The following is a 21,925-nucleotide window of genomic DNA, read 5'->3' as shown; positions in this document are numbered from 1 at the left end:
CATGCAGATATTTCCCTCCCAGTCTGACAGTGACAGCAATGTGTGTCATAAAAGCAAACATCTTGAGGCCATTTGAGCCACTCAAACGAGCAGTCTGTTGTGTTTCCAAATTACAGATGTTAGATGACTTCCATGCTGCGCTCTGTGGTGTAAGTTGTGCAGTGAAGTTGGAATAAGGAAGACGCCATGCCAAGGGCGGTGGAACAACTCCATGGCAGCAGCCCGAGCAAAAGGGAATTATAACATTGCTGCGAGAAACGCAGATGGAGGCCTGAACATGAGAGAAACTGAAGGGGGGGAGGATTAAAATTTTGGACTTTCTTCTCATCATGGCAGAGAAAAAAAAAAAAAAACGCCTCAAGCTTCTCATCAGCCCGATGCTGCATGACGGGAAGTCTCAGATGGGATGAGACAGCCCTCGCAAAATTCATATCCCTCTGAAAAAGCGATTGTGTGACAGCTGGAAAAAACAGTATCAAACACTGGTGCTCGTCCAGGGTGCTGACATAACTTCCGTCAATAAGACCGATGGAAAAGCACACCCATCCTACCAAGTAAAAGATGATACAAAATGACACGTTTCGACACAGCTGTGGTGACTAAGGCGACGTTTTACTTAATTTTAATAGTCAGGCTCGAGCAAAAGTGGTCAATCAAACACATTTAACTTCCAGAGGCGAAAAAAGAACACAATTGTAATAAATACAGTTTAAGTCAGGTTCAAACAATCGATCCATTCACGCTTTAATTACATACATGACACGAGGAGCTCTCACAGAGAGTTTCAAAGAAAACACTTCATTACAGCATGCTTTGATATCTCCAAAAGTAAGTGACAGCATCTCTTTCCTTTCCTGGGGGAGCCTTCCTAAGCCCTCATAGAGCAGAGGAGGCGGGTACGGCCCAGAGAGATCGCCAGCCCATCACAGAGCTCAACAGCAATCAAACCCTAATTATATTATATAAAAATTACAGTGCCATTTGAACCTTTGCTACTATCTTCTATGCCTTCTGCTGTACTCTTTCAAACATAATTTGTGCCTGTTGTCATTTATGCTATTAACACTTTAATACACATCACTATTTTGTAAACACAACTCCAAGAAACCTTTAATTTGCACACAAGATTAGGAAAGATACACTTCTGTCAAGTAATAAAGTCTTGGAGCACCATAGTGGCACTTTTCAAACTTTTATCATGTAAGCTTCAAATATTTTTACCCCACTATTAGCAGTTACACACTGTGCTGCTCAGCTAAGCAAGTTGAAAGCAGGGACCACATGCTGGGATGTTCCCTGATGTTTGTCTTCAGGGTTTCACTTCTGGGGAAAAAATATAATTTGCAAATAATGAATTCTGTGAGTAATTTTATGCATTTGTCGTGGATGTGGGACTTTCTTGAACGCACAGAGGGGTTTTCAGGAATTACAAGGCATCAGAGCATAACCAGTTCGATGTATTCATGTGAAATGAATACATCGCTGCTTCCTCTTGTTTTGAGAAAGCCTCGTGGTGCAGGAAACCTCAGATGTTATCATGTTTTCATAGCTAACTGCAATAATGCAGAAGAGTCTCAGAGCACAGACTTCTCTCGACGAGTGTCCAGTCTTGCGGTGCTTCCTGTTCACCCCGTCTCAGCTGTGTTGTGCATGGAGATGGTGGCCTCCTGTTTCCTTTGCCTCTTGTGCCTCCACAGCAGGACGGCCAGCAAGAGGAGCAGCAGGAAGCCCAGGGCTCCCCCGATGAGCCCTGCTGTCAGAGGCAGGCTGTTATCCCTGGGATGATACATCATACAAGATCCTTCGCTGGCTCCGGCATCATTCACGGCCATCACGCAAACTTCTGCTATGTTGCCAATTTCGCCCACTCCTCCGCTTCTCCGGTCCTCCCCAAACTTCTGCCTCTCTTGCCCTCCTACAGTCACAACATAGTTTGTGACGTGTGAATAAGGTGTGCACCACTGAAGTACAACTTCGGACCCGTTCCAGGATACTGAGCTTAGTTTGGGCGCTTCTGGGGGCACATCATTTAAAGTGAACCCCGGACACAAGCAGTTAGAGGAGGTTGCAAGCTCAAAACAGGGGGTCTGGCCTTCAAGACAGGGATCATAGTCACACCGCTTAGGGGTCCCTCTACTTAGAATCGACGTCTCGGATGATCTAGTGGTTATATCTTCATATTGATTGTAATCCTCATCTTTAACACGAGAGTATGAGTGTGCGTATGGGCCGTGAATTCCCATGGGATGCATCCCTTCTGAGCTCATAGGCAGGGGGCAGTAACCTCTGATGAAAAGCAGGCATATGATCCCGAGTGGGAAAGTAAGGTCCCTCATGGCAGCCGTTGTACTGGAAATCATAAAAAAGTAGAATTCCATCAGAATTTTTTAGAATCTGTTTTTAAGCCCCTCGGGCTTCTAACTGTGTGTACATTTAGTAAGTCAGTTGCTTTGTCTCTTGTATGAAAGAGCCAGAATGAGAACATATTTCCCCCTGATTCTGTGTCTTTTGGAGATGATCTACCTGCAGAGGGAAGGACGGTGTCGAATGAATCGACTGACTTGAATAAAGCCTGATTTTCAGTGGGAAAATAAATCGGTCAAAATCAAAACTTTTTTCCCAGCCCACATAGCTTTTAAATAGGCAAAATGACAAAATGCCGACACCTAAGTAGCTGAAATTGAGTGCTCTGCAAAGTGTTTATAAATGATGTCTAGTGTTGTATATCAAACTGCAAGTAATAGTCCTCATTTGTTAAGACTTGGAGGTTCCACACTCCACTTTAGCATTCCACTGGCCTATTGCACAAGAGGTTCAAATGCCTGCACGCCAGGAATCAGCGTAGGCTTGTCAGCTGTATCTAGTTACAGGAAAGCTGCTGCTTCTTGAGAATCCACACGAGCATACCTGAAATATGCTGTGTGGTGAACTTGCATAGCAACCTAACAAAAGGGCCATTCAAAAATCTCAGTGTGATGAACGGAGCAGGAGCCCCCATTGAATACTAATCTACTTTATGCAAGCTGTTTTGGCAACTTGCAGCTTAACGCTACTCACTGAAACTGTGTAATAAAAAGTATCCATTTACCTGTTTCTCGGAGAAGTTTGAAAACGTTATCAGACAACCGATGAGCTTCTTTCTCCTCGCCTCTCTTCCAGTTGCTCTCTCCGGCGTGCTCTCTCCCTCTTTATATGTTTTCCTTCTGCCTAACAATCACCTCCTTCTTTCTGTCCTCCCATAATCCCCCCTATCCCTTATTCCCTACGCTTCGGCTTCTGCACCAGCTCCACCTCCCTCTTTGCCAAATTGTTTAGTGATGTGTCTGTGAGTGAGCAGCTGTCCATGCCATTTAGTGGAGAAATACTATAGTCTGCTATTAGTTACATCACCACTGGTTAATTCGGTGACCACATTTTTTTTTTTGTCTCATTCTTTCACAACAAGCACATTATTCAGAGCATGTCTCATTTGTTAATGAAGTCTTGTTTCCCTTTTAGGGGAGAAGGGATTTACAGAGACATGGAAAGCTTTAGCTTTGATTCATCTAAATGTTTTTAATCACTGACATAAGTAAGTGGCTCCAGACAACCTGAACAGCCTAACCCTTCACCTAAATAACACGTAGACTGTGACTTCCACTGAAACCGCTCCAGAGTCAAATTGAGGAAACTGTTTAGCAGCTGTTCACCGAATTACTAATAATGAAACCGACTGGATCTGTGGTGGGAATCTTTGGTAACGTATGTACTTATTTCTCCTTGAAGAAAAAATTAAAGCATAAAATAAATTGAGTAGAAAAGGTGGTGGATGTCAAAAGACAGTTCTGTATGAGATTATTTTTTTGTTACCTGATAAAAACTTGACGTGGCTTTAAACCCAGCTGTTCTCTCATATCTCTGCCCTGCTTTTGAGCTCAAGTCACAGAAAAACACAAAGCACACCGTCCTGTACCTGAGGGATACCTACAGCTCAGATAAAGTCTGTTTAAAACCGATGCACTGAATGAGTCACAATCCCGCTCAAATACCCAAATACATCGTTCCTGCCGTTATTCAGTAGACACCAGATGGATGAATTAAACATTTTATTTCCTATGTCATTATCAGGTGCGGTATAAGTGTTTGTCGCTTCTCGCTTCTATCTGTGGATGTGTGAACGTGTTTTTGGATATATAGGAGAGCGTGTGGGTGTGAAGGGGGCACGTATATATATCCGCATCCAGGATGTGTCTGAGTAATGCTCTGTTTATATTGTGCAGTGTGTGTTGTTATTATATCTGAGTTCAATACTGTGAAGCCTGCGTCAGTTTTCCTCTATATTTCATTTCACACACTGTAACAAATTTCTATGAAAATACAGGAAACTGTTCACTAATTGTATAATAAAGTACGTTAACTTTATGTTTGGGTTTTTTTTCGTTTTTTAACTTTGTTGGGCCCAGAAGCTCGTTAGTGTGTAAATGTTTAAGTTCAAGTAATTAATAAATGGGTATAGTCTAAGTCATGGTTTGCATTTTGATTGCTGTGACTGTGGAGTCTGGCTTCCTGTGTTTGAGTGGCTCAAATCAGTGTTAAGCAAAAAACTGACCTCTCTGGCTTGGACGGGGTTGATCACACCCGGATAACATTCATATTCAGGGTGGTTAAAAAGTCAGCGTCAAGACTGTGTAATTCTGTGTAATACAAATACTGAATCATGTGGTGGCATCACATCATTTGAATCAGTGTGATGGCAGCTAAAGAGCTGATAGTATTATACTGTTAAGCTATGTCCTTTATAACAAAGTAAGGGGGGATTTTATTCACAATAAGTCAACAAAACATTTAAGACACAAACTGTCTTTATAATTTAATGAAAGCAGAGAGGGTGTGACAGGCAATATGACAAATGTAAAGTCGCTGAGTAAGAAATCTTTCCCTGAAGTGACACAAATCCCAGCAGATGGTAACTGTTAAATGGGTTGTTGCATAATCCTGAAATGCACTACCCTTTTTTATTTGCCACAGATCACATCAGTTTTTCCTTTTAAAAAACCCTGCCTGCGGCTGGGGATAGGTCTGCTTTCCTCATCAGAAATGACTCTATAAGGAATTGATTATTTTTATATATGAAACTAAAGCAGCACAAACAAACAAACACTCCAAGGTCCTGTTATATCTGGAGCAGATCTTCACAGGAGATCTTGGTATGGTTAATAATGGTGCTCGCCTTCTTTCCACATGTGGTCACGTAAACCACTTACTGTTTTTTCCACGGCCTATAGGAAAAGAAAACAGTAAGTGGAAATTGTCCTGATAGTTCACATAATCGTTGTGAACAACCAGTATTAATATAAAAGGGAACATATGCTGAGGTCCTGAGGGTGTTCGTGTCTGAGAGGAGTCGGTCCGATTTTAAAGCAACAGCCAGGTTCTTATCTGGCTCATGCATCAGCCTGTGTCTCTAAAGGCGGAAAAAAATTTAGAGGGAATGCACAAAAACATCTTGATTACAGCAGATTTGTTCTGTGTGAGCCGTGACTGCAATGGGTGGATTTGACATTAATCAGTGTGCATGATGGACTGCACTGACATCTGCAAAACATAAAGTTCATGGTGCTTTTGGCCAGTTTCCTCAGCTTTAGTGGACCTTTAGTGGTTCTGTAAAGCTTCGCCTTGAGCAGACTGCAGATGTTTTCACCACAGAGTCAGCGTGACCAAGAGGTCGGTGACCTGGGCGTACTTCAGACTGTGAGCACTATTTGTATCTATTTTTTTCTCCTCATCAAATGGCTGCTGTACTGCCAGGAATTGTGGAGCAAATTTCATCCTGAAACATGGGATTAAGGTTGTAAATCAGGATACACTCATCCATTACACTCTAATAAACACTTTTTGCTCTAGTTGCTCCAGTAACCACCAGGCGGACTCAAAGCTTCATTAAACAGAAAAACCCAGGCAGCTACCCATCTGGACAATCCAAAAGCCTTCTGGTGAAAACTTTTATGGACAGAAGGCACAAAGACATTTGGCCACAATGACAGGTTAGGTATGCTTGGAAGCCTAAACGTGAGCACAATGAGTAGGACTACTACCTCCACATTATTTAACTTCACTTCAAATCAGCTTGGACACAATGGGGTGTTTCAGCAGGAAACGTGTGTATATATTCTGTATGTATACTTTTGAGGCTCTGTGGATTAGAATCCAAAATAAATTGATACTTGTGCCACCAGTACGTGTTTTTTTTAAAGTCATTAAAGACGCTGTACATTCTTATCAACCTGGAAAAAGAACAGATAAAAGCAGTCACTAAAAGACACAAAATTACCTTAACATTCACTCGCATGATGACCATATGCAAACTTTGCCAAAAGTGCTGAAAAAACTGTGGCCACCTGGATGTTAAAAAAAAAAAATTAGAAGAACTTAAAGCGATTTCTTTTCTATTTCACTGAACAAAATATTTAAAAAGTACCCCCCAAAAAGATTAATCTGATATTCATATTTGTAGCTGTAGTTCAGAGTAGAAGTAGAAAACGAAAGAAAAAAAATTGTATGAACTGGGACGTGTCTAAACTCGAATATTTTGTGAGATTAAAGTAAGATAAGAAGTCACTTGGTGCGCAGACCCTCCTGCGAGTCACTACCCTGGGTATAATAAACCCCTATCTTCTGACGTCAGAAACACGCGACGGGCCTGTGCTTACAGTCGCTGCAGACGGAGGCAGGAGATGGGTGAGTCGCTGTGCAGAGGGGACGTGTTTTGAACAATAACTCGTAGACTTTATTAGGACAGCTAAAGAGCGGCAGCACACCTCTCCATCAGGGCCGCAGCGTTAGCAGAGGTCCTCTGCCGTCTGGCCTTGTTGCTCCTGCAGAGAGCGGGCCAGAGCCAGGCCCAGCGGAGAGTTACCTACATTGTTTTTGTCGGCAGCGCCAGTTAAACAGCTAATGAGGCGCATGTAGTCATTGACAGCCATTGCTCTCACACACTAAAGCAGCAAAACCCGCAGAGTTTCCCCTCTCTTGCTGCTCAGATTTGTGAGCTGCTTTCAGGAGCGCGGCGTGTAAACGTTAGCTGACTGAACACCAGCTAGCTAACTGCATTATAATAATAATGACTTCCAGGAGGACGGGCTATGCTGGAAGCATGGATTCCTCCTCTCCGTCAAACAGCGGCAGCAGCTCGCTCCACAGTGGGAACCGCAAACAAAGCGCTGTTAGCATCCCCGACAGGATTGAGTCCTGTTACGATCGCAAAGTTGACAAGGGTGGATACGGAGGCTCGCAGGGCAGTGTTACGGTAACATCGCTCAAATCGCGTCTCGCCCCGACCATCCAAACCGCCATGTCCGCAGCAGTGGACACTCTGCTCGGGGAAGTGGTGCTAGTGCTCAATGAGACTCAGCAGGAGTTGCTGCATAAGGAGCAGGAGAACGAAAGGCTCAAAGTGCGCCTGGAAGTGTCTGAGAGGGAGCTGAAAACCCTGCAGGAGTGCCTGTGCAGTGCTCAGAAGCTCATAGATCAGCTTCAGGTGTCCTACACGGGCCCTCAGTCAATCAGTCAGTCAGTGTTTGCCCCGTCGCTGTCGTCCATGGCTTCCATGACTTTGGACAGGGACCACCAGAACCCCAGAAATGTGAATGGAGCGGGTGTCGACTTAGGTCTTGGTGGCTCTGTGGACGAGTCACTTCATGGGTTTGAACCAAGAGATGAGTACAAAATGTGCCAGCTTTCAATCCAGCCAGATGGGTCTGTGACCAACCACGCTCTGGACTCCTTCACATCCAACACATCTCATATGTGCTCCGATTCTGGCCGACCAGGTGAGTGTAGAGTGATGAGCTTTTGCATGGATTGATGACTGTGTTCAAACACGGTAATGATGTACATATTTCATTTTTGTCTTTAGACGAGAGGCAGTCTCAGGGACCTGGTGGAGCGTCCAGATTTGAGATCAAAGAGGAGCAGGGACCAGCTTCAGGCTCCACTCAGCCCAACAGGAAGGACAGCATAGCGGCGGGGGACGGAGAACGATCGTCACATAACGTGGGGGATCTTGGCTATGGTCAAGTTGGAGGAGAGGCGGGTTCCCAGCGATCTTTCCCTCACCCACTGCGTCACCAAAGACCCATGCGTGAGTGCAGCAGTGCCTTGGGCGGACTTAATGGACAGAAACAGTTAGCTAGGACTCCTGGAGCAGGAAGAGGTGACAGCACTTCATCAGGCGGAGCTGAAGAATCTGCCGGACCATCAGCTCCTGACACGGCGGTGGTCGAGCCCCCTGGAGATCGGCCTCACCACTGCTTGGAGTGCGGAAAGACCTTCCGTCTGATCTCCAGCTTGAAGAAGCACATCCGCATCCACACAGGCGAGAAGCCGTACCCGTGTGGAGTCTGCGGCCGTCGGTTCCGCGAGTCAGGGGCGCTTAAAACCCACCTGCGCATACACACGGGGGAGAAGCCGTACTCTTGCTCAGAGTGCGGAAACTGCTTCCGCCACCTGGATGGTTTGCGTAAACATCGGCGCACCCACACGGGGGAGAAGCCCTACGTGTGTGCCATCTGCGGGAAGCGGCTGAGTCGCCTGCAGCACCTGAAACACCACCAGCTGATCCACACCGGAGAGAGGCCGTGCTGCTGCCCTTTCTGCAACCGCACTTTCAAAGAGCCTGCGGCTCTGCGGAAACACATCCGCACGCACCGCGAGGAAGGCGGTCACATGGGAATCGGCACCAATGAAGACGCCGACCCAGACGCCATGGACGACATTAATAACCTCCATCCAGCAGCTCCGTCTCCGCAGATGAGGTTTGGGGAGTGGGGAGCTGAGGAGGATGACAGCTCAGTTGTAGACTGTGTTTAGGTGGAGGTTAAAGAGGTGCCTCGCTGTTGGTGTTTTTAAAAAGCACGGACTGATGTGTTTGTGTAGTTTGATGGACCACGAGGTCATCTTCACTCCGCGGTGTTAGGGTGATGAACCAGGCTACATATAACCAGAGCCTTGGAGCTTAGTTTGTCAAAGATATTCAAGTCTTAAACGTTTAGATTTGAAGCTTAGTTTTAAATTACCACGGTACATTCTTCAGCAGCAGCTGTTCTTTCATACAGATGTTTATGGAGCAGTGCAGGTAGTGTACAGATTCCAGGAAATTGCTAGATTGCAAACTTTCTGGCAATAATTTGGGAAATTTATTGCAGACGTGGGCACAAGCCAAAAAATGTAAAAAAGGAAGGATATTTAAAAAAAACAAACAAAAAAAAACAACTGGGGAGCTGGGCATGAATTTATAAAACGCTCACAATAATGAAGGCATAGTTCTAGCTCATCCTTACTGTTACAGAAAAAGGATTTGGTAACAGCATGTTTAGTTTGTAGGTTTTTATTTTGTTTTTTGTTTATTTAAATCATAATAAATTGATCAGGTTTGGGTATTTAAAATCACATCTATGAAACTGACCAATGACTAATGTGGGCGAATTTCCCTCAGCTGAAGTAGCAGATAAAGGCCTTTACACACCAAGCACATTGTGGAAAAATGTCACAAAAATCAGAATTTATTTTGCATGCGAATTTGTCATGTAACGTCAAATCGACATCAAGCAATGAAGCGCTAATTCTGATGTTTCTGAGGAACAAAAAAAGAGGGAAGGAACAATGATTCTGAGTTCCTCCGATTATCACAAGCAGGGAGAATTTTATTGGTTTAATCCAGGAGTTGAAGCTGTATCACGGCAGCTTTCGTACATTTCAGACCACATCTGAGGAGGCAGAGAAATGAATTCGGAGCGCAGATTGACCCGGAGCAGCGTCTAGCTGTGTGTCTGAGGTAAAATAATATTATTTTACTGTTTCCATATAATTGTATGTTCAGCACCGGTGTGCACTTTGAGCACACTTGTTGGAAAACACAGTAATCTGATTGGTTAGCTCTGTTTATGCACATGCGAAAAACTAGAAAGAATTCATATTGGTATGAACGGCTGCATTAAGAACAGGCGAGGCTACACAAAATATGTGTGAATTTTACATGTTTAATGTGTAAAGGCCTTAACACTCAACTTTCAAAATGCGTAAACTATGATGGCTTTACAGCCACTGTAGCCCAAGATGGTCTCCTTTCATGGTATATTAATATCTTCCCACCTCTGCTCCTTTCATCTTTGATGCTCACGCGTTATTTAATGCCAGATTTATATGCACAAGCTGACAGTTTCAGTGGTCACGGATCGCGTTCGGCCCAGTCTACCAACTTTTATCCTGATTTCTTTTATGAAGGTGTTAGGGCTCATGTTCTTGGTATCATTGGTAGTAATATACCTTCTGAGATACAGTCACCAGGAGGAGTCAGGAGGTTGAGCAGGCCATCCACTAATCAGAAAGTTGATGGTTCAATGTCCGGCTGCTCCAGTGTGCACGCCAAAGCATCCCTGGGCAAAACAGTGACCCCAAAGTTGCTCATCAGAGTGTGAATGTGAGTGAATGAAGCATGCAGTAGAAAGCACTATATAAGAACCAGTCCATTCATCTGATTTCTTTCACTGACAACTTCAGTAAAACATCAGGTAGATACTTTATTGCCCTCTATAGGTGGAAACGGTAACATTTTAATCTAAAATATGCTGCTTTAAAAAAAGACAACATTATGCTTGTTTTTATTACACCACTGCTGTCAACGCTGTTTCCTTTTTATAATGAAAGGCTGTAGCAATGCCATATAAAACACTAACATACCAAAAGCTAAAGTGTAATTTCAGCTATATATGTGTGTGTGTGTGTGTGTGAGATGAATCATGAGCCATTTTTCCGTCAGCCATCACCCCCCTCTCTCTCTCTCTCTCAGCCAGTTCTCTCTTATCTCTTCCCGTCACTGTGCAGAGCTCTCATTGGTCCACAATTGTTATGTTATCAAACGGAAGTTATCTGTGTCGAAGACATGCTGTTTTGAAGAAATCACTCAGTGCATTTATTTGCTTATCAGATCATACAGGACTAGTTGAAGGCAATTAGCTGGCATCTTTATGCACCACATCAGGAGCTCAAACACTCTCCTGTTCTCTCTTCTCGCTAAATAACGTCTCCCTGTGGACCTCAGTTTGGCATTCCATTTTTATTTTATTTATTTTTTAGTTTTTTTCACGCTGCTACTGTATGTCTGGAAAGGCTTTCTTTTTCTGGACTTGTATCATTGTTACCAGGCAGTCGCTAGCAGACAGATGTTGGTGCTTGCATGTGCATATTCGTTCCTCCGCTGGCAGCAATGCCTCTCAGCCGTTTGTGTATATAAGAATGTAGTTAGAGCATTTTTATTCGGTTTAGTAAGGGTTGTGCTTAAGTTGTCGTGCAACAGTCTTTGTTTTTTGTTTTTTTTAAAGGAAACACATGATGTGCTGAAAACAGCAGTATACTAACATACCATGTAAATGTATGTAACCCAGTTACATTTGTTCCTGATGCTACAGCGCACCAGGAGTTAACAGCAGAGCATTAATCTTCTCAGCCCTTTGAGCTAAACTGTCTGGTGTTATTTAACATGTGTACTACTATAATGACCTCCATGTAACTATTCTATGTACATTTACAAGTGCAAGTCATTTTAAAGTGACACTAAAAGTGTTAAATATTTGTCACTGTGTATACCAAGAAGGTAGTCTTTGCCCCAGATAAGCATATTTATTGTTTTTTGTATTACACATGGGTGGGTTTGAGGGTTGGGGGGGACCTTTGCATGTAGGTTTAAACAGAAATGGCATTATTCCCTAAGAAATCAGTGTTTAAATGTGAAATGAATTACTTTTTTATGCTTATTTGTTCACCCACTTCACATTCATACTGTACATGTTACTATATTAAAGGGCCTTGTTTATAATTCTGTTTTTTCTCTCTGGTGTGGTGTTTTTTGTTTTTTGTTGGGTTTTTTTTGAGGCGGAAAAAAGGGAAAAAGTTGCTTTAAAGCCAAAACACACCCAGATAATTTATATCGTGCATAGGTTGTAAATAATCTGTGAGCTCGATCAGCCGCGTAAATGTTCACTCTGAGCCATGTAAAGCTGCCATTTCATCTTGTTTCATTTTATTGTTTCGTTGTATTATGGCAGGAAAAACCGCATTAAGCCTGGGGGGAGAGTTTCCACACCGCCTGAAACGCTGCCAGAATAGATTGTGTAGGTGGTGTGGTCACACCCAGACACAGATCCCAAATAACACTTTGCTCTCCTTGCAGTGCTGAGTAATGACATCTGTGTTCAAAAACACCAAACTGCTGTTTAAGGTATAAGTTAGCCTTTGGTACGATTACGGAAACTTAACAGGTTAGATGGACCTGAAAAAAATGAGAAGGGTTTCCTCCATAACATTAATAACTTTTTCTTTGCGGTGGCTACACTTTAAAACTTGAAGCTCTTTTCTTTTTGTAATATTTGCCATAAAACAGATCGAGGTCCCTCCTGGTTATATCCCCTCCAGAGGAGGTCACGCTCATCAAGGTTCATAGCACATAAATGTGTTGATTCGTAAGCGTAAATTGGATATGTCTTGATATAATTAGCAGTCGTAGCTCAAAGAACACATTTGCATAAAATACTGCTAAAGACATGTTTGGGATTGTCAAAAATATTTGGGACGTCTCACGCAAACATTATCCATTCAAAGCTGGATAAACCTTTAACACAGAGAAAGGATAGTTAATGCTGTGATACAGTTCCAATCAAAGAACTGTACTATCTGGTATGCACTCACCAGCTATTTTAAGCATACCTGTTCAGCTGCTTGTTAATGCAAATATCTAATCTGCCAATCACATGGCAGCAATTCAGTTAAATTGGACATTTAGACTTCTGCTGAAGTTCAAACTGAGCACCACAATGCAAAGAGAATGCCCAGACTGCATCCAGGTGATAGGAAGGTAACAGTTTCTTAAATAATCATTGGTCACAATCAAAGTGTGCAGAAGAGCATCTGAATGCACAACATAAAAGCTTAAAGGAGATTTGTTGCAGCAGCAGACCACACTGGGTCAAAGAATGTGGGCTCCCCAAAATTGAACAATACAAGATTAGCAAAAAAGGTTAACTGGCCTAATGCGTTTTGATTTCTACCATAGTATTCAGATGGTAGGGGTTCAGCATGGATCCACCCTGCTGTGCATCAGTAGTTCAGGCTGCTGCTGGTAGTGTAATGGTGTGCGGGATATTTTCCTGGCACAATCTGGCCCTCTTATGACCAATGAGCTTCATTTAAACATCCACAGTGTTCTGATAGTTGTTACCAGCAGGATAACACATCACGTCAAAAAGCTCAGATAATCTCAAACTGGTTACTTGAACATGACAGTGAGTTTGCTATACTCACAAAGCCTCCACAGCCACCAGATCTCCACCTAACGGAGCACCTTTGGGACGTGTTGGACCAGGAGATCTACATGCCGGATGTGCAGCCCAAAAATCTGCACCAACTGTGTTATGCTATCACGTCAATATGGACCAAATTCTCTGATGAATGCTTCCAGCACCTTGTAGCATCTGTTTGGTCACAAATAAATAAAAGGGACAAAGAGAACGTGCAGTAGATAAAAAAGTTGCAGGATCACTAAAGTTACTACAGTCAATTGTCTGGTGGAACAATATGTGATGAGTTTTATGGCAAGTGGTCTAAAAGCTAATCTTCCAGAACGAGTTTTCGCAGCGATTATTCCCTCAAAATGCACCATTGGATTCAAGTTGTGCGGTTGTGGGTTTGTTTTAGCGCAGTTTGGAAAAGAAACTACACATTTTAACCTTGTAAAGAATAAACAGTCATGATCACTGACCCTTCTGGTGATGAAAGCACAAAATCCAGAGTACAAATCGTGTTGATACACAGTCTAATCTGTTCCTAAGAAAAACTGCATGTAGTTCATGTAGTTTTATTTACAAGTGTAAATCTTGCCAATATGCTTCACAGGCTTGATCCAAAAAGAAGACTCTTTGTGCACGGCACCGAAACTAATTTGTTCTTACTGTTCTGTAGAGAAAACTCCACTTGGAGCCAACGTGCCCTTTGGACGTCTTTGTTTAAACCACTGGGCAAGTGATCCAGCAGAGGCTGCCATAGATCCATTAAGCTGTTGTCATTTCTCCTGAATGTTCACTGAGATTCTCTCGTGGCCAAACCTGATAAAACTTCCAACACCGCTGAGTGTAGTCTGAGGTTCCTCGTGATCGCTTTAAAAATTTGGCATTGTGTGTGGAAATGGCTCTGATTGTTTCCACAGAGAAACACGAGCTGCTGTAGAAATAAAGACGCAGTCTAATATGTTAACTATCTCACTGCACTTTGTGTGTTGATTAACTTAGAGGCCCGGGACACATTGAGCAGAAGGGTTTATTATTGTTAGGGGCACTCTGCTCTAAGTAGTCTTTGCTTTAGTTGCTCACATTCTTCATCTTTTGGATGTTGCCTTGCTGCTTTTATCCAAGTAAAGGATCGAATTTCCATCTTCAGCTGTTTTTACACACAGATTGTGTAATAAGGTTGCTTATTTGTCTGTGCTGTCTGTTATTATTGTCTGCTTGTCAGAGAATATCACCAGGGTTTCAGTTTTCAGATGGGAAGTAATTATATTGTACTAACAATAAGGATGGTTCTTGTCTGACCTGCAGTGTATTTTCATTCTGTGTGTGCGTGCATGCGTGCACGTGTGTGTGTCTTGGCAGTCGGTGACCTTGTGATGGTGAGCAGCAGAGGCTCAGAGACATGTGAGAACGGCTCGTGAACTCTCTGTAGGCCCATGCAGTCATTTCCTCAGCGACTAAAAGTAAACACATTCACTTTTTTTGGAGAGGAAGTGACTCAGCTTGCTTTCTTCCCCTCTCTTTGTCTGTTTCTCACTTTCGCCCATTGCTCACATGACCCCCAGACACTGACTGGCCCCCGCGGGCCTTAGTGCTGCACCTTCACATTTTTTTAAACTTTTTGAAGTGTGATTAATCAGCACGCTCTTTCGTCCAAGGCGAGAGCCGCAACTGAACTTATCATGCATTAAGTGTTTAGGCAGGCCTCAGCGCTGCAGACCGTGTGGTGTCACGTTGGCCGTCTGACTTTAATCTGTTTCAGTCGGCGTGGGTGGCTGCGAGATCGAGCGCTATTTATCTGCACACCGAGGGCAAAAATGGAAAACTGGAATTTGTTGCAGTTGTTGCAAAAAGCTCAGCAGCTAATAGATGCTTTTATAACCCCAGATTGTAAAAGCATCTATTAGCTGCGGAGCCAACAAATTTAAATGCTGAAAGTAAGAAAGGTGTATGCTCAGTTTTGATTTGATGCCAGGTTGCATCACCTCTTCTATTAACAGCACTCTGTAAGCATTGGAAACTGAGGAGACCCACTGCTGTAATTTTGAAAGTGAAATGTTATCATAGATAGGCCAGCATCTAGACCAGGTGTGTCAAACCTAAGGCCTCATATCAGCCTGCCAAAGACTGTAATTTTACACTCCGGCCCACTGGACAGCTTCATTAAATGCTGGTTGATTCTGGTCCCCGGGCCTTATGTTTCAAACCCCTGATCTGCACTCTTCTTGAAAGGCCATGCTGTTGGAACACACGCACAACGTGGCATTGAAAAGGATATTGTCTGTTTGGCAGCAAGCATGTATATGTCATTCAGCACCAGTGGTCCCTTGACATACCATCAGGGATACTGGCTTTTCAGCTGTGCCATGCTTCTGGACATCCTTACGGCTATTTAAATATCTGAGCTGTGAAATATCAAAGAAGCTCAAGAAATATTAGAATGTCTGTAAAATCTTGAAGAAATCCACATGATTGATATGTTTTAGCTTCAGGTGAAAAGCTAAATATTAAAAAAAAATGGCTGATGTAGTGCAGTGACACACTGCGGCGTAATGACATGTTATGATCAGTGTATGAACACCGGCTGATATTTTTACAGACATAGAGAGGAACCTCGGAGGGGCCAGTGCATTTTCACGCACTAAAAACTTACGAACAAGGAGGTGTGTGCGTGAATTATTAGCCTATGTCAGTGTTTTGTTTTATTTTTTCTATTTGAGAGTGACACGCACAGCTGTGCAGCTGTGATTTGTCTGTGCGGGGGCAACAGAGCAGAGGAGGGCTGTTAGAGGAGAAATAACCAACAAGGAAACCACTTTCAGCTTTGCTTCTGCACCGCCTGGCTGGCCTGCGGCCAAGTTCTCCAGAGAGGGCTGGCTCACCCCTTCTCCTCCTCTCCTCCCTCTCTTCTTTCTCTTCCAAACCCACATACGCACTCCTCTCCAGCCCTCCAAAGCAACAGGCGAGAAGAAGGAAGAGCGACAAAAGCAAAAGAGCAACTCCTGCAACTTTTTGGAACGAGCGCAACGAGGAGAAGCGTCCGAGGATGCCAAACGCGTCGGTTTTGCAGATGGATCACATGGGTACGCGAGGGAACTGATTTTCTTTTTCCCAAAGAAGAAAACAGGAGGGAGGACACACGTTTTTGTTTTTTTTTCCTCCACCGTATGAGACGTCAAAAGTTTCCCTCTGTATTAACAAAGCAGGCGCCTTTGAGCTGGAGCTGAAGCCCTCGGCTTGTGATTAAATGTCCCGGGGTCTCTGTGGAGGGCAGTGAAAGGATGCCAGGATGCCCTCTCTGATCTCCCATCTGCTTGTCATCTGGCTGAGCGTCCACAGGCTAGTGTGGTGCACGGAGCGCTCCTCCACACGGGAGCGCTTCAAGGTGGTCATCGCTCCTCTCATCTGCAAGCGGGTCTGCCTGAAGGGGCAGTGCCAGGATACCTGCGAGCAGGGCAACAACACCACGCTGATCGCGGAGAACGGGCAGGGGGCCGACACGCTCACCGGACCGGGCTTCAGGGTCGGTAAGTGACGGAGGCAGTTTCTTATGAGGGCTGGGGGCGATTAAATAGACCCCCTGCGACTGAGAGCCCTGTCCTGACCCCAGGCTTTTAGGTTGTGGTTACCCCTGTTGTGCCAAAAAATGATTTCTGGTATTTGCCAAAAGAAATGATCGCGATTATTTAAACGATTATAAATGACTCGTTGGCCTGCAATCTGTCAAGAAATATGCCAAACACATCTCATATCATGACTGATGTCCAGTGTTTTTCAGCCAGAAAGAACATTTCTATCACAAGGCAGAAGCTGGAATCGGTTTTTGGCAAAGTGACTTTTATATATCCTTTATTTATGCGGATAAAAAAACAATCTTCATAAGGGATCTGGCCAACAGGACAGCAGAAACTGAAACAAATATAACATCACAATTTTATAGGCATACTTTAAGTTTCCCCAGCATCATGTTCCCCTCCATCTGTTTACCAAAATAAGTAAAGATATTAGACATAAGAAACAAGCAGAAACCATGGAAATCACTTTTTGGCACATCACCCCTGTAGAGAGGTGAGGGAGGCCTGTTTGTTTGCTTAAAAGTTGACTTTCTTAATAGCTTATTATACCAATGTGGAGCTCCATAAAACACCTAAAACTGGCCCAACTGTGCTTCTCTATAAGACAAGGTTATGCCTGAAAATCTGAAACAAATTTAGCTCATGTCAAGGTTAGTTGATTGCACGAGCGTGAGTTGAAGCAACAAAGTCCACCTCGTAAAATCAAAACAAACACCATGTCACAAAAATGGCCCATAATCCACAAAATAAGCAGTTCAAAGCAAGCACATCTGATCATCTCGAGGCCTTGTGGTTCCGTACCTGCTGCTGATAGGCTCCGTGGGTTCATGTGAGAAACTGTGCAAATAAATAGGCGGCTAAGATGAGGTGAGCTGAGGTTTACCCTCCGCTGCATCTGGAAAACGTTCCTGGGTTACACTTTAATTAGTAAGGCACGGCTCATTACATGGCACATAAATGTACTCTTAAGATCTATACTTTCCCCACCTCCCTCACTCCAGTGTCTGGTTGGCATGAGTGGAGCTGTTTCTGTGCTGTATCAGATCAGCTGTGGTTGAGACTTGGAGCCTTGCAGTCTACATCAGTGTGCCGCTCCACAAATGGATTTACCCTCAGTGGCTCGGTGTACGGAGTGAGACTGAGCTTTTTAACACAGCCTGACAGTGAATTAACTCAATAACAGTAATGAAAGTGAGCTAATACACTAAGCTGCACGGCACAGCTCAGTATTTATTAACATGATACGGCTTCTTTCTTCTTTTTCTTTCTTAAAACTCACATATTTCTAACTATAGATTCCTCTTCTCCACTAATGTGCTCTCTCTCTCCTTTATTGGCTGAATTCTTAGAACCAAACTAAGATGCAGAGCTGCTGGGTGAAAAATAAACAATGCCTGTGGGGAGGGAGGAGTGGCAGCAGCAGGTTGTGGTTGTGGTGCATTTTGGATTCATCACACACAGGTTTGCACAGAGTTGCGTGTAGAGTTGTAGCCTCTCTAGCTGGAGGTGAAGCAGACTGGATTCAATTGAGGGCAAATGAATCAAAGTTGCACTGCTGTGACAGTATTCTTCCACTCTGACACAGTGTAGAGGCAAAGAGTTGGCTCCGGCATCAGTCTTCCCTCTTTTCCCCCCCGATTTCCTTGCGGTACGTCACGTTTTATGGAGCTTCTGTGTAAAGTAATTCAAGAGAGACGCATCGGATTCCTGGAATGCCTCATGCTGTTTCGCAGTGTGTCTGGATAACGAGATCATGTCGTCACACAGTCCCGTCTCCCGGATTTATCCGTCCGTTTATCGGAGTTTTTGCAGAGAGGGACCGAGGAGTTGACTCCAGCTTGCACAGGAGATGTGTGCTGTTCAGTGTGAGCGCTGGAATGTGGTCTGGACAAGTGGAAATTTCTCTCTCCCGTGTTAAAACGGCCACGGCTATAGCAGCAACAATATGAAGACTTTTCCATATTTGAGCAGTTGTGATGTAAGCAACGGCGAGGCTGACGCCCAGACTGAACAAAACTTTTCCACAAAAGGAAATATGATTCCTGTCAGTCTGTGGAAGTAAAGAAGAGTCTTTAAAGAACAAACACATTCAGAACCAAGAGACACTTTTAGTCATAATGTAGTTCACTGAGACTTTTTGCTGTGCTTTACTTGAAATGTTCTCAAAAGTTTGTGTTTCCACGGCAAAATAGGTCATTTATTTTTTATTAAACTGAAAGAGGGAAGTGAAATCCTGTTCGTTACTTCTGTTTGTTCTGTTTTAGTAGGTCAAAGAAGTTATCCAAAGTGAAATATACCAAAAGCTAAATAATACAGGTTCAGTGTGTGTATTTATGGTGATCATAAAAACCTCCTCAGTTTGTTGATCCTTTGACTTTTCAGCCAGTGACAGGCACTTAAAACTAAAGCGGCTGAGCTAAAGGATGTGAAATCACTCTGCAGGATTTGTATTCTTTGTACATTACTGTACATAACTTTTGGGCTGGCCCTCATTTCTTTATATTTTGCTTCTAACAAACCAGACCTGTACATTTTTCGAGTGGTCTCGAGCAACAGTTCACCAGGCTTTCTGAAGATCTCTCTAAGGTTTTCTTTGCACATTGGCTGCTTTTCCCAAACATATTGTACCTGACTGTTTTCAGAGGAATGTTTTTCTTTGTTAAGTCGCTTCACGCTGACCTATGAATCATTCAAGCATAAAACAGGCAGCTAGCTCAAGGGATGAACAAATGCTGTGTCTACACATAACAGACAACTTTGCAAAGAACCAATTTGTATCTGTCGGCACTTTGTTACTAACAAAATGTCCTAAAATATCATATTTTTTACTCATTTCTTTAGTTGAATCTATGAAAAATGCCAAAGATAACACAGTTTAACAAAAACAAAAGAGTATATTTGCACCAACAAGGGGATTCCCAAAGATCTATTAGCTGAAAACTCACCATGGTGTGCAGCGTGTCCTTAAACAAATTTGAGGAAACTGGACAAGCAGAGGACAGAAGAAGGCCTAAAAACTATCTACAGCAGGTGTACTTGATCTGAAAGTCATGTCCTTAAGAAATAAGAAGGAATCCAGCAAGCACCTGAAACAGGACTCATTTGATCTCTCAGTTGATCCATGTGCTGTTTGTCGAAGCCTCATCAGAAATAGTCTCAGTTGAAGGATGGGTGTTAAGAAGCCATTTTTAAGCAAGGGGATCAGAGAGAAAATGCTCAGGTTTGGCAAATTACACAAAAACTGGACTGAAAATTAGTGACAGCAGGTCTGATGGAGAGATGAATCCAAATTTGGAACTTGTGGTTTAAATCGTCATCAGTATGTATGGAGGAGGTCAGGAGAGAAGCAACAGTGAGTGTCTACAGCCATCTGTCATGGTTTGGAGCTGCATTTCAGGTAGTCATGGATTGGCTTCCCCACAGCCCAGACCTCAACATGAATGAAGCAGTGTGGGATCATCTTGAGAGAACTGAAAAAAAAGGCAGAAACATCCAAAACATAAAGAAACGAGGGGTGATTTAAGACTTTGGCACAGTACTGTAACTATGCACATAATAAAAAGGTATGGCATAGATTAGAGCAGCTTTAAACAATTACTCTGTTGTTCCAGCAATATACCACAGTAGCTTTGTTTGCGTAAAGGCCCAAGCTTCTTTATGTTTAAAAATACACTAGTTCATAAACAGCAATTATCCAAAATGTAAATCAAGTAATAAATAGAAATAATGAATCTGTTTGATCTGCGTGGGATGTCATTATGCTGCTGCAGACTGGGACAGACAGACAGACGGAGAGGCGACCACCCAGATGTTCAGACAGAGCAGATTGTCTCAGTGTGAATAACCTGGAGCACATGAATATAAATCACCTGCACAGCACGCTGCTCATTTGGACTTTCTATATGAGAACATTTGCACCGGCAGACGTTATAGGACATCGTTTTATTGCTAAGTATGTCGCATTCAGGATCGGCCATCAGATTACGACATCCGATTTGTTTTGTTGATACGCTTGCATTGATTACATGTGTCATAAATTAATCTGCATTTCACTTTACACTTTCTAAAACTGATGAAAGCAAAGAATTCCTTCCAGGCGTGGCAGGCAGAAAAAAGAAGTGTTTGCAGTAACATACAATTTGCCCTCCTCATGGACTCCACATGGTGCCTATGTAAGTAATCACAGGGCTCTGCAGGGGGTTTGGTGGTTATGATAGCCATAAAACTATTGCAGAATACATATTGTTTTATTTATTAAAGTTGAATTTTAGCATTCAGAGACTGGAAAATATTAACAAGGATGAAAGAGTTGCATGTGACTCACTTCACCTTAACTTATGCTGATCACATGCTATAACCCCTTTTAAAAACGTCTTTTATCCCCGACACTTTTAATATTGGTTCAAACTGTTGTTGAGAGAGAAATGTTTGCTGCTTTATTGCTCCTCAAAGTTTATACATCTTGTACTTTGTCAGAATTATGTATTTCTTTTAGGAGACATTCTTTCAGAATCAATGGCTACATAAAAGCGGTGCACATACTGTGGTTGCTTTGACTAAGGCGTGCTTTTTTAGTCCAAGTCTAAATGTTTCTCGCTGTTGCTAGCACGGAGGCATCCAATATATCTTGCCTTCCTGACAGCAGCTGCTCAGCTCCCCGACAGCCCGCTGAGCCTCCTCTCTCCTCTGCATCTCCTCTTTATCAGGCCTGCTGTTGCCAGGCAGCTCCAGATTCTCATCTTTTTCTGGAATAACTAAGGGAATGGGGTGAGGGGGGGGCGGGGCCTCGTTTGCACAGGAAGTGGTTCTTATCATAGCTCAGTCTGGGCTTGCGTCCCCTAAAATGGGCATCATGACAAGTGGAAATGGCTATTTGAGGATTTCCCATGTGGTTTTGTATTTAGGGTAAAGTGACAGTAGTAGCCTTGTGGTTTGTTTTGGTTTTCCCTTGGCATGGGTCAGAGGTCCATGGGAGCCTGAAGATGAACACAAGTCAGTTAAATACAGCAGTCAGGGCTGGTTCTGCTTTCTCTCTCC

General features: G+C 43.3%; 3 protein-coding genes across 6 annotated transcripts in view; 2 read left to right on the top strand and 1 right to left on the bottom strand.

Moving 5' to 3' along the window:
* Positions 1 to 591: 591 nt before the first annotated feature.
* LOC102076641 (leucine-rich repeat neuronal protein 4) lies at positions 592 to 6,524 on the bottom strand. 2 transcript variants are annotated; one of them, XM_005472084.3, is made up of 2 exons: positions 6,311 to 6,524; positions 592 to 2,349 (listed from the first exon to the last, which is right to left on the bottom strand). In XM_005472084.3, exons 1-2 carry the CDS (start codon positions 6,316 to 6,318, stop codon positions 1,626 to 1,628), a joined length of 732 nt encoding a protein of 243 aa, XP_005472141.1. In that variant the 5' UTR covers positions 6,319 to 6,524; the 3' UTR covers positions 592 to 1,625. The 2 variants fall into 2 exon arrangements, with proteins under 2 accessions (XP_005472141.1, XP_005472142.1); XM_005472085.4 differs by lacking the exon at positions 6,311 to 6,524 and adding an exon at positions 3,089 to 5,790.
* A 108-nt stretch (positions 6,525 to 6,632) lies between these two features.
* si:ch1073-224n8.1 (B-cell CLL/lymphoma 6 member B protein) lies at positions 6,633 to 11,851 on the top strand. Its single transcript, XM_005472079.4, has 2 exons — positions 6,633 to 7,808; positions 7,895 to 11,851. Exons 1-2 carry the CDS (start codon positions 7,100 to 7,102, stop codon positions 8,845 to 8,847), a joined length of 1,662 nt encoding a protein of 553 aa, XP_005472136.1. The 5' UTR covers positions 6,633 to 7,099; the 3' UTR covers positions 8,848 to 11,851.
* A 4,276-nt stretch (positions 11,852 to 16,127) lies between these two features.
* ltbp3 (latent transforming growth factor beta binding protein 3) overlaps positions 16,128 to 21,925 on the top strand; it is a 39,828-nt gene continuing 34,030 nt past the window's right edge. The window contains exon 1 of one of the 3 annotated variants that reach the window (XM_019364054.2): positions 16,128 to 16,840. In XM_019364054.2, coding sequence (XP_019219599.1) covers positions 16,603 to 16,840 — 238 coding nt within the window. In that variant the 5' untranslated portion in view covers positions 16,128 to 16,602. The remainder of the gene's footprint in view (positions 16,841 to 21,925) is intronic. The other 2 variants (XM_005472081.4, XM_005472080.4) reach the window with 2 other exon arrangements.

The sequence above is a fragment of the Oreochromis niloticus genome, linkage group LG10 (assembly GCF_001858045.2).
Source record: "Oreochromis niloticus isolate F11D_XX linkage group LG10, O_niloticus_UMD_NMBU, whole genome shotgun sequence".
NCBI classification, from domain to species: Eukaryota; Metazoa; Chordata; class Actinopteri; order Cichliformes; family Cichlidae; genus Oreochromis; species Oreochromis niloticus.
The sequence above is the reverse complement of the archived record's forward strand: the minus strand, read 5'-3'. Positions and strand labels throughout refer to the sequence as shown.